Below are 11,222 nucleotides of genomic sequence, written 5' to 3'. Positions count from 1 at the left end.
CGCAGGCGGACATGGCTCACCTCCGGGGATTCGCTCACCAGGTGAGCGCCGGCGCGCCGCCCACTGTGCGGGCAGGTGGGGGTGGGGTGGGCTGTACCTTACGGCCTGTGTGTGCGGGGCCAGGTGTGTGCCGCCCAATGTGTGTGTGCACCGGTGAATGAATGCTCAGGTGTGCGCCGAGTAAATGCATGAGTGCAGTGTGTACAATTGTGTGTGTGTGGGTGTGCAGTGTGTGGGGCGTACCCCCCAAATGTGAGGGCATGTGAGTGTAAGCGAGTGCGCTTATGTGTGCACACAAGATATGACAAGCATTCGTGTACATGTGTGCCCTCAGGCAGCGCTAGGGCCCTATTGTGGTCAGGCGAGGATCCAGGGACATCTTGGTGGTGTCATTGTGGGTGCAGGTGCAGGTGCAGGAGCAGCTCTGACAGGTCTGTGCTAGACAAGGGGGAGCTCACACTCGGGGGTGCAGCCTGTGCATTGGGGAGCTCACACTGCCAGCTGGGGATGTGTGCAGGGAGGTGGGGGTCGGGATGCACTCGCATGTGTGTGCACGCACAGGCGTGGAGAGACTGAGGCACTGAGACGCTTCTGTCTGAACTTGGTGGCTGTTGGCAGGTCAGAGGGCAGCGTGCGAGGGAGGAGACACTGCATGGGGGGTGGGGCAGGGTGTGGACAGGGTTCTTGCTGAACACTAGACCTCAGTGTGGACAGGAGGGCACAGGTCAGGGTCAGGCCTGAATTGGGTGGGGAGAATCTGGCAGTGCCAGAGGGGCAGGTTCTGACCAGGAAGCCTGCTGAAGTGTGGGTGGGCAGGGCTGGTGGAATTGCTTGTGCCCTTGGAGGAATGGACAAGAAAGGAGGAACAGCTAGATAGGCACAACAGCTGGACCATGGCATTGCTGTGGGTGTGAGCGGCCACCCATGCTGGCCTGGGGCAGGTTGTCCCAGCTGTCCGCAAGTGCTGGGCAGAGGTCCGAGATCAGCTCCGGGCTCTGCAGACCTGGGGGAGCCGGTGACCCTCTGGTGCTAGACGGAGCCCAGCTGGCAGTGCTGGGTCGACGTTGAGCTCTGCTCTCACAGATGCCCTGAGGAGACCCCAGTGGGCCTTAGAGGGTGTCTTCCGGTGGTCACTCAGAGGTGGGTGGCGACCTTGGAGTCACAGATGTAAGCTCGGGGCAGCAGCCAGACTTGAGTCACCTCGGGGCGCAGGCAGGCCTGTGGGTGCTGGTTTGGTGGGACGCCTCAAGGAGGCCCCGTTCTCACCTCTTGCCAGTGGAGGGGCTGGTGGGGGGTCCTGAGCTTGCCGGCTGTGGCGCCTCTTGCTGTGTGACATGAGCATGTGGAGCAGAGGTGTAGCTGATTGGGGCATCAAGGGGTGGGGATCTGTCCCCACAGATGGCAATGGCCCCCAGGCACCCTAGTCATGCAGCACCCTCTGCCCATAGGGGAGTGGTAGGCACAGGCCCTGTGTGCTCTCCAGGGTGGCATTGGGTCTGACTGGCCAGGGCGGCTGCCCCACGTGCTGACACTACAACCCCTACTCCTCCTGCCCTACCCTGCCAGCACTCGCGCATGGACCCGGAGGAGCTCTTCACCAAGCTGGACCGTATTGGGAAGGGCTCCTTCGGGGAGGTGTACAAGGGCATCGACAACCGCTCCAGGGAGGTGGTGGCCATCAAGATCATCGACCTGGAAGAGGCCGAGGATGAGATCGAGGACATCCAGCAGGAGATCACCGTGCTCAGCCAGTGCGACAGCCCCTACATTACCCGCTACTTCGGCTCCTACCTTAAGGTGCCCGGCAGGGCACTGAGTCTCCCTGGGGTGGGGGTGGGGGACGGTGCCCTGGTCTCCCCGAGGGCTGTCATGGTGCACTCTGACAAGAGCACTGTGCATGATATGAGGGTAGGTGCTGACGGCCCCCCTCCCTGTAGAGCACTAAGCTATGGATCATCATGGAGTACCTGGGCGGCGGCTCGGCGCTGGACCTGGTGAGACCTGTCCCCCTGTCACTCTGGGCCCTCGGGCGGTGGGTGGGGACGGAGGCCTTATCTGAAGTCTTCCTCCAGCTCAAGCCGGGCCCCCTGGAGGAGACCTACATTGCCACCATCCTGCGGGAGATCCTGAAGGGCTTGGACTACCTGCACTCAGAACGCAAGATCCACCGTGACATCAAAGGTGGGGGAGGGGGCATGGCTCGGGGTCCTGGGTCCTCAGAATCCGAGGTGTTCAGTCTTTCAGCCTCAGTTCCAGCAGTAGCCGCAGTGCCCCTCTGGGGCTCTCCAGTCTGAGTGTCAGTCGAGGCCCCTCCATCTGAGGACGGGAGGGGCGGACAGCCTGAGGCTGTGAGACCCTCAGCAAGCAGTCACTGTGTTCTTGGGGGCGTTTGTCTGTTTTCACGGCCGATGACAGGCCCTCGTGGGGGACTCGGCTGAGGTGGCCCTTCCTTGCTCTGTCATGTAGCTGCCAACGTGCTGCTGTCTGAGCAGGGGGATGTAAAACTGGCCGACTTCGGGGTGGCAGGGCAGCTCACCGACACGCAGATCAAGAGGAACACATTCGTGGGCACCCCTTTCTGGATGGCGCCCGAGGTCATCAAGCAGTCAGCCTATGACTTCAAGGTGTGTGTGTATGTGTGTTGTGTTGTGTTGTATGTGCCTCCCCTCACCCGAGGGTGCAGCTAACCACCTGTGTGTGTGCCCCCGTTCCAGGCCGACATCTGGTCCCTGGGGATCACAGCCATCGAACTGGCCAAGGGGGAGCCCCCGAACTCGGACCTGCACCCGATGCGCGTCCTCTTCCTCATCCCCAAGAACAGCCCGCCCACGCTGGAGGGCCAGCACAGCAAGTCCTTCAAGGAGTTTGTGGAGGCCTGCCTCAACAAAGACCCCCGATTTGTAAGCCACCTGGGGTTGGCCACTGGAGTGGGTGAAGCCTCTTGGCCCCTCACCCCAGCAGTCAAAGGCCCTGGGTCCAGCATGTCCAGTGGAGATGGGTGGGGGTGCCCTGGGTGTGTGCCCCTCCCTGTGTCTGGCGGAAGCTTGGGTCCTTGGCGGGTGGGCCTGCCCTGGGCAGGTGGGCAGTGTGTGTCTCCGTCAGCGGCCCACCGCCAAGGAGCTCCTGAAGCACAAGTTCATCGCCCGCTACACCAAGAAGACATCCTTTCTCACCGAGCTCATCGACCGCTACAAGCGCTGGAAGTCGGAGGGCCACGGGGAGGAGTCCAGCTCGGAGGACTCAGACATGTGCGTCCCACCCGCTGGGCCCTGCAGGGCGGGGGCTCCCTCTGTGGGGGCGGTGGCATCCCTGGGTTTTCACGCTGCTTCGTCGTCCCCAGTGATGGCGACACGGAGGATGGGGACCAGGGTCCCATCTGGACCTTTCCCCCAACCATCCGACCGAGCCCCCACAGCAAGCTGCACAAGGGCTCCGCCCTGCACAGCACGCACAAGGTCGGTGGGTTTGGGCCTGCGCAGGGTGGGCTGGGGGCCGGGCCGGGCAGGGCGTCTCAGGCCAGATGGTTTCCCTGCAGTCCCTGGAGCCTGTGCAGAGGCAGCCGAGGTCCCAGAGCCTGGCCACGCTGGTCCGGCCTGTCTTTGGAGAGGTGAGGGTTCGGGGTGGGGAGCCAGCCAGTGGGTGTGCACACGCGTTCCCCGCTCACGTGGATGGTCTCCCCAGTGCTGGCAGAAGCACCATTTGGAAACATGGCCCTGTGGCCCCCTGACCTGGCCAGTAGCGCTGGAGAGCAGGGCCGGGTGTCAGGGAGACGGGGGTGGTGCTGTGGCTGGAGGGGCTCCTTCAGGGAGACTGGGTGGGTGCAGGGGTGGGACCACGTGGACCAGGAAAGGGATGGGTAGGGGTTGGGGAGTGCTGCAGGCCAGGCTCTTGGAACCCTCATGAAACTGTGGGTTTGACCCTTGGTGCCACGAGGGGTGGGCTGAAGGCATGTGGCCTCAGGACTGACCTGTTCTGGCCATGGCACAAGGCCCAGCCCACCCCCAGGTCGTTACATGTTCTACCCATTGCTCTTCACTGGCTGTGTTGTGAACAGAGACCAAGGGACCCCTTGAGTGGTCTTGGTGGGGGCGGTGTCAGCCCTGTCCCTCGGGAAGGTGGGCGGTGGAGTCTCCCACCTGTGCGTGTGTGAGCCGGCCTGGGGCGGGCAGCGGCCAGCGGCATTGCCCCCACAGCTCAAGGAGAAGCAGAGGCAGTGCGGTGGCCGAGCGGGCGCCCTTGAGGAGCTGGAGAATGCCTTCAGCCTGGCGGAGGAGTCCTGCCCCGGCATCTCGGACAAGCTGGTGGCCCACCTGGTGGAGCGGGTGCAGAGGTGAGGGCCTGGGGCGTCCCCGCCGCCACCTTCCCTTGACGAGAAGTCTCTACCTTCCTCTTGTTTTACCTCCGGGGTCAAGAGGAAGCTCCCACAGCCCAGGGAGGGAGTCAGCCAGGCTGGCGCAGCTGTCCAGACAGCTGACCTGACCTGTGGGTCCTGCATGCTGACCGCTCCCCACTTCCCACAGGTTCTCGCACAACAGAAACCACCTGACGTCCGCCCGCTGAGGCCCCTATTGCTCCTTGGTGGACTGGGGGCGCCGCCCGAGTCTCTCCAGCCCACCCTGGGGCGGCAGCCAGAGCCGCTGGGTCGGGAAGGGCCGCCTGTGAGCCACCTGGGAAGGGAAGCTGCCTCAGGCTTGCCTCTCGGCTCCTGGATATGGAAACCTGGCTGTTCCTTCCGGCCGCCTGCACTGAGGCAGAGCTAGGGCCCCTGGTCCTCCCATCAGATGAGGGGGCCAGGGTGGAGGACCCTGCCCCTGCCCCCACCCTGCTCCCACGTGCTCGTGTCCCATGTGCTGTTTTTTAAGGAAACTGACTGTGTCCCCTCCCGTGTCCCAAGGTTAGGCTGTTAGTGCTCAGGACGGCTTCAATAAAGACGTGACCTGGCCTCCAGCCTTGTCCAATCCTGATACCAGCTGCCATGGGGGAGGGAGGATCTGCACAGAGGGCCACACGCGGTCTGTGGAGATGTTTTATTTGGAAGTGTTGTATTAGTGTGACCCTCCCTGTCCCCAAAAACCAGTGCCCCCCAGAAGGCAGGACTGGTGCCGGCTGCCAACCAAGCCCCTGACCCAGGTGTCCTGCTGTCTCCAAGTGCACCTGGCCAGGCTGGGCTTGGGAGGGTCCATCTTGGAGCCTTGCTCCCAGACCCTCGGCTCCCAAGACCTCTGCTTATCCGCTCTGGGCCCAGTCAGGCCCTGAGAAGGGTCGGGTGCACCACGCCAGTCTGTCTGCTTCGTGAAGTTACGGAGTGAAGGGTACCCCCTCTGCCCTGGACACAGCACGCTGGCCAGCCTGGCCCTCTGTCGTCCTCTGGGGCTGGCATCCTGCAGGCCTGCTCTGCGGGTGCGGGCGTGGGCATGGCACTCGGCCCTCCGGACTCCCTTCCAGCGGTGCTGCTTGCCCTGAGATCACCTCCATCCACCTGGGAGGGGCGGGGCGCTCACCTGAGGGCTGGGTGTGGGTGTTGGTACAACTACCCAGGGTGAGGCCGCGCAGGTGGGGTGTGTTACCTCTCCAGTGCGTACTCGCTCTCTGCACGGAAGAAGTACACGTGGGACTTGAACTGGAGCTTGAAGACACGCTGCTCTTGGATGCCGTCGGCCCCCTCGGGGCGGCTGATGCTGTAGCCCAGCAGAGGGAGGCTGGCCAGCGGGTAGTCGTCCTGCAGGGCAGGGTGCTGGGTTCCGAGGACCGCGGGGCAGGCCACCCTGCTCACCACCAGACCAGGTGTGGAGGGGCCTGAGCTCCCCTTCAAACAGATGGGAGGGCCCACATTCACTCCTTGCCCACCTGGTGCGTCTTGTAGAAGAAGAGGCAGAAGTTGGTGAAGACCACCCAGAGCTTCTGCCAGCCGCTGCTGTTCTTAAACTTCCTCAGCAGGTACCCTGACAGCTGGTTCTGCCAGGACGGGGAGGACAGGCACACCGCTCAGCCTGCCCATCGCCCCGTGGCACCCCAAGTGCTGGGGGCCACGGGGCCAAACCCGCGAGGCCTGGACCTGCAGGCTCAGCAGACCCCGACTTCCTCCACTGTCTGCCTGCTGGGCTGCGGCCTGGCCAGCAGAATTCTAGAGCAGGGGCTTGGAGGGAGGGCAGAGGTGGGGTAGAGACAGGTGTAGCAAAGGCAGGGGCAGGGCACGGGTAGGGGTAGGGGACACACCTCAGCGGCGGCACTGAGCTCTGCCCTGGACACGCTTGTGTTGCGGAACCAGCACACATGCAGGGTGGTGTTGGCACGGTGCCGGCCCAGCCCCTCTGGGGAGCCGTGGGCAACTTGAATGTCATCCTCGGACTCCTGCTCTGGGGCAGCCTCGTCAGCAGGTCCTGGGGAGTTGGCGTGTCACCACAGACCCAGTGGGCGCTCTGCAGGGGCCTCGGGTGGCCTAGGTTGGCAGTGTGCTGCCAGGGGTGATGAGGGCATGCCCTCTGCCCCTGCCCAATATGCTCCACCTGCCGGGGGACAGGGTAATGGCACTCACGGGGGGTGCGGGCACATGCAGGTCCGGTCGGGAGTGCAGGGCTGGGGCTGCCTTTCTTGGCTGCTTCGATGGCTGAGCTGAGGTCCCCCAGCCACTTCTCCATCTCTAGGCGTGTGCTGCCGGGGGCGGGGACGTGGTGGTGGTCAGCCTGCCCCTCTGCTGGGCACCCATGGCCAGAGCAGCAGGAAGGCAGTGGCTGGGCCTGACACCCTGAGCCATGGGTCAACAGAGACTGGGAGAGGCCGCAGACCAGCTCACGGGGGGTGCATGGAGGGGCCCTCTGCAGTCCCACGTCCTGCAGAGTGGTACCTGCTTTTACCTGGCTGCCACCAGGACCGTCTTCTGGGCGGTGTAGATGGTGAAGCAGTGGGGGACGGACCACTCCTGCCTGCTCTCCTCCACCTGGGGGCGGGCACAGCGGGGGTCACTGGGCAGAGCAGTGCTCCGGGAGCCCACCTCTGTTCTAAGCTACGTAGTGCTGGGAGGGGGCTGGGTTGGAGGCCCAGCTACTCACCGGGGGGTCCAGCACTATAAGCTGCAAGTCAAGCACAGGGGACAGTGAGGGTGGCGGGGAGGAGACCCAAGACACAACAACGCCAAGTAGCTCCCACACCCCACACTTGCTCACGGGTCAGCCAGGAGGCAATGCTGGCCTCCACGGAGCCCACCCATGGGGCAGCGGTGAGGGCATGGCCTCCAGCCAGAGGAGCCGTGTATAGCTTCATGCTGTGTACAGGGTTTGAGTCACACACACAGCAGGTGCCCCTGGCCAGCGGAAATCTCAATGTTCTTTAAAGGACTTTGTCCTGGGATGCCACCGGTGTTCTACAGGATGCCAGGGAGTCCCTGCCCAGGACGCCATGGAGGCTGGATCAGGGACAGCTGTCCAGTTCTGACAGCGTCACTAAGCGGGCACAGGGCTGTGTGTGGGGCCGGGCCTCGTGAGCTGGCTCTCGGGAGGAGGGTAGACGGGATGCATGAGAGGGGCCAGGGGACCGGGCACCACTGCCCAGTTGTGCCCCCGGTGGGGCTCACCATGAGCACAAGGCAGGCTGTGTGACGAGTGTTCTAACCCTGAGCAACCGGGAGTGGCCCATGTCCTCAGGTGTGGCTAGGGCCTCCATGACCCCGCCACCCACCACAGGAGGCTGTGGAGACATGTCTAGCACAAGAGGGGCCAGTGAGGAGCCCCTGTGGAAGGCATGTCCTAGCTGGGACGTCGGGAAGTGGGTGGCACTGCCAATGGCTTCTGCAATGACAGCTCCACAAAGTGCTCTGGGCCACAGCACTCAGACCCCACCGGGCAGCCAGCCCTGGGGACCAAGCTGTGGGCTCCTGTACTGCCTCACACAAGACCCAGGGGTGGGGCTGGAGGTGGGGGGTGCAGAGCTGCCAGCAGCAGGCCTCTACATCTGGCAGCCTCATGGAGGCTCACCGCAGAAGCCCTCAGGCCTGGACCTGGTAGAGGACAGGCCCAGGAGTGTCCCTGGACCGGACCACCAGTCACAGTGCACTGTAGCAGGGATAGTCAGGAGCCCGGGCACATCCCCCAGCTCATGGGCCCCATGGCCTCACTGGTCACCTGCGGTTGGTGATGGAGCAGAAGTCAGTCACTCAGAGACTAGGCGCACAGTGGCACAGAGACCGGGAGCCAAGACCATGGCCCTTGGGGCCCTTCATCCGGGATCTCCACTAGCAGCCAAACCCCAGATGGGCTCCCCAGGGACAATCACCAAGGAGGACCAATGGCCAGCAGGAGAGGGTGCCAAGTGTCGGGAGAGGAGGAGAGGAGACTGGAAACATGGGGGGCTGCAGTGGACTGTGGCCTGCCTTAGGCCCTGCTCTGTGGACTTGGGCGGCCAGTTCACAGGGAGCCTTGGGCCCAAGTGTGGCCAACAGCAGCAAGGCAGGGGCATGTGGGGAGAGGGCTGTGACACTGTGGATTGCCATTGGTGCTGTCAGCCAAGTCATCCACGGGAAAGGAAAGGGCTGGCGTTTCCTGGCAGGGAGGAGGGGTGGCGGTGCTAGCGCACTGAGGGACTGCAGTGGGCACGCTGGAACAAGCTATCTGAGCTGTGGGCTCTCAGCCCCCCTACCCTTCATAAGGATCAAGCTGTGTGTGTGCAGCTCCCACAACTTCTGGGAGTGTGGCTGAGACCTGAAACCTGGGGGGTGGGGTTGAGGGTGTTTCTGGGTCAGAGCCCGACAGTGACAGCAGGCCAGGTGCAGGATGTGTGGGGCCCACACTCACCAGCATGCCGTGCAGGGGCAGCAGGCCCCGGACCTGGAAGCGGCTGGTCCCTGGGAAGCCCCTGCTGGTGTACAGCAGCATGTCGGAGAACTGAGGGGGCAGGAAACAGGAGGACATCTCAACTCCGGCCCCCCAGGGCTGGCTTGTCGGCAGAGGCCAAGGTCAGCTTGGGGTGCCCTTATCATAGCAGAAAGGGGGTTTTACTTCACCCCCTGCCTCCTGTCCTTTTCAATTGGTGGTACTTGTCAGCAGCCAGCCCCACCCTTCCACCCCCACCCCTGCCGGCTGGAGCAGGAGACCCTCAGGTACCCCACCCCTACCCCCCAGACTGCACAGGCCCCGCCCTGACGCACCAGGAAGAACATCCTGGCTTGCAGCCCCTTTGCAGTAAGCTGGCACAGACAGCCCTCCCGGAGGAACTCCTGCGGGTGGATGGGTGGACAACCAGGTCAGCCAGCCTCACAGGCCTCCCCAGTGTCCGTCCACCCCCGGGCAGGGGAGTGCCTTGATCCAAGGGTGGTGGTCAAGGCAAAGTGGCAGGGGTGGGGGTGGGTGGGTGGGGCGGCTGAGGAGATGCCTGGGAGGGTCATGTGTGAAGATGCCATTGAGATAAACAGGGGGGGGGGGGCATAACGAGAAGGTCCCTAAGCTTTCAATCCAGAGGGACAAACCACATGATTCAGAGGGGCAAAGCCATGTTGGGATTCCCAGTGCTGTGGCCTCAGTGGCTCACGAGGGCGGACCCTGTCAGCCCTCTCACTCTGGCAGCGTGCACCCGTGGCTGCAGGCGACTTGGAGGCCCGGGGCGCCAAGATGGATCTCAACGAGCTTTGTTCTGTGACCACTGCGGGAAACAGGCTGGCAGTGCCACGAAGAGTTCAGCACAGAGCTGTTGTTACCCCCTCTTCTGGATGGACCGCCAGCACTGAGGGGCACCTCAGAGTGACAGGGACAGGAAGCCACCCAGAGGACCCACTCTGCATGGCCAACCCGCCAACAACGGGGTTCACCGCCGCGGGCACAGAGGGACTGACTTGCGTGCGTGCGTGCGTCTGGTCAGGCGCAGCAGACCGACGGCTTCTCTGGTGAGAGGTGCCCAGCAGAGGTCAAGTGGCAGACAGAGCCCAGCCTGGTGGCTCCCGGGGCAAAGGGCAGTTTGGGTGATGAGAGTCAAGGCTGATGTGACAACCCCGTGACTACAGAATGAATCCCCGCTGAATTGGTGGCGTGTGGGCAGGTGAACCTGCTGTGGGCAGCCAGCCAAGCCCCCGCTCACCCTGCCGGGCACCACGAGCCCCTCAATGCCGGCCAGGTCCCGCTGCAGCTCCCTCAGCTTCTGCAGGTTTCCCAGGCACATGAGGCTGGGCTGCAGTGCCGATGTCACCTCTGTGGTGGCCGTCAGAGCCTCTGTAGGAGACACCAAGGGAGACAGGATTAGCGGGTCCGGGGGCCCCTCTCGTGGAGTGCTGACCCTGAGCCCAATGGCCACCGGCCACCGAGCTCAGCTTGGTGAGGGGAGGGCAGGCTTGTCAGTGTGGTTGGCCCTTCTCTGGGGAGGCTGTGGCTGACCCTGGGCCCCGAGGAGCACCCAGCCCTGTGCTAATCTCAGGCACCGCAGCCCTGCTAGCCTGGTCCCTACATGGGGGAGACGACCTTGTCCCGCCCAGCCTGGCCCCTGAGGCTGCCCACACTGCCTGAGCTAACAGCCTGGAACTCTGTCCAGCCTCCCAAGATGGGTTTTTTGGAAGGGAAACTGAGGACGAGGGAGGCCACAGACAGACAAGCACAGCAGACGCATGGCTGGGCGTGGGGTCTCACATTTCCCTGGTCTGTGGCCACACGGCCCCTGGCTCCTGTCTGGGCACCACCTGCCTAGTGGTGTGGGGCAGCTCCTGTGCTGCGGTCAACAGCCCCTGGATGGCGCAGGCAGCCCTGTCCCTCCCATTTCCGGGCGAGTTGAGGGCGTGGAGAGATGGCGGCTGCTCCCCAGGAAGCACGCAGGTGCCCTTCGGGCTCGTTGGTTTGGGGTCAGAATCTCTTGATTCACAACTTCTTGCAAAATAGTCCCCATCTACCACCCCTCCCCCAATGGCTTGCCGGGCAGTGGGCAGGCTGGAAGCTGCCATAATGATGCCACACGGCAGCTGGGTCACCTACGGAGGACGTGTCAGCAGGACCTCTGGACTCAGACGTGTAGGAAGAAAGTCCTGGAGCTTCGCTGCGGGAATCAGGCCAGGAAAAGCCTGGGCGTAGCTGACCACCTCCCACGCTAGTGCTGGATGCTGAGCCCCAGATGGGAAGACACTCCAGGGCCTCAGTGCCAGGAGCACTGGCTGACCCTCGAGTGTGAGGACAGCGCAGCCAGGCGGTGTCTGCCAGTTGCATGAGTGCCAGGAGCACTGGCTGACCTCGAGTGTGAGGGCAGCGCAGCCAGGC

The 11,222-nt window shown here is 63.7% G+C and overlaps 2 protein-coding genes across 2 annotated transcripts in view; one reads left to right on the top strand and one right to left on the bottom strand.

The window, feature by feature from the left end:
• Positions 1–6: 6 nt before the first annotated feature.
• STK25 (serine/threonine kinase 25) lies at positions 7–4,947 on the top strand. The gene is made up of 11 exons (XM_004701699.2): positions 7–41; positions 1,567–1,797; positions 1,938–1,994; positions 2,073–2,181; positions 2,467–2,624; positions 2,715–2,900; positions 3,103–3,248; positions 3,341–3,455; positions 3,536–3,607; positions 4,194–4,330; positions 4,521–4,947. Exons 1-11 carry the CDS (start codon positions 12–14, stop codon positions 4,558–4,560), a joined length of 1,281 nt encoding a protein of 426 aa, XP_004701756.1. The 5' UTR covers positions 7–11; the 3' UTR covers positions 4,561–4,947.
• Positions 4,948–5,012: 65 nt separating this feature from the next.
• Positions 5,013–11,222, bottom strand: part of FARP2 (FERM, ARH/RhoGEF and pleckstrin domain protein 2) — a 62,707-nt gene continuing 56,497 nt past the window's right edge. The window contains exons 17-25 of the mRNA XM_030886936.2: positions 10,063–10,193; positions 9,140–9,208; positions 8,787–8,876; positions 6,855–6,937; positions 6,536–6,651; positions 6,217–6,380; positions 5,848–5,955; positions 5,568–5,719; positions 5,013–5,479 (exon numbers count right to left, since the gene is read on the bottom strand). Of these exons, the coding sequence (XP_030742796.2) occupies positions 5,299–5,479; positions 5,568–5,719; positions 5,848–5,955; positions 6,217–6,380; positions 6,536–6,651; positions 6,855–6,937; positions 8,787–8,876; positions 9,140–9,208; positions 10,063–10,193 (1,094 nt within the window). The 3' untranslated portion in view covers positions 5,013–5,298. The remainder of the gene's footprint in view (positions 5,480–5,567; positions 5,720–5,847; positions 5,956–6,216; positions 6,381–6,535; positions 6,652–6,854; positions 6,938–8,786; positions 8,877–9,139; positions 9,209–10,062; positions 10,194–11,222) is intronic.

Source organism: Echinops telfairi, unplaced genomic scaffold, assembly GCF_000313985.2.
Source record: "Echinops telfairi isolate 266 unplaced genomic scaffold, ASM31398v2 ScPeMD7_3;HRSCAF=10, whole genome shotgun sequence".
Lineage (NCBI taxonomy): Eukaryota > Metazoa > Chordata > Mammalia > Afrosoricida > Tenrecidae > Echinops > Echinops telfairi.
The sequence above is the reverse complement of the archived record's forward strand: the minus strand, read 5'-3'. Positions and strand labels throughout refer to the sequence as shown.

Coding starts and splice junctions, on each gene's coding strand:
- STK25 (XM_004701699.2), top strand. CDS start 12: ATGGCTCACCTCCGGGGATTCGCTCACCAG. Junction 1,995..2,072: donor GCGGCTCGGCGCTGGACCTG/GTGAGACCTGTC, acceptor GTCTTCCTCCAG/CTCAAGCCGGGCCCCCTGGA. Junction 3,456..3,535: donor CCCTGCACAGCACGCACAAG/GTCGGTGGGTTT, acceptor GTTTCCCTGCAG/TCCCTGGAGCCTGTGCAGAG.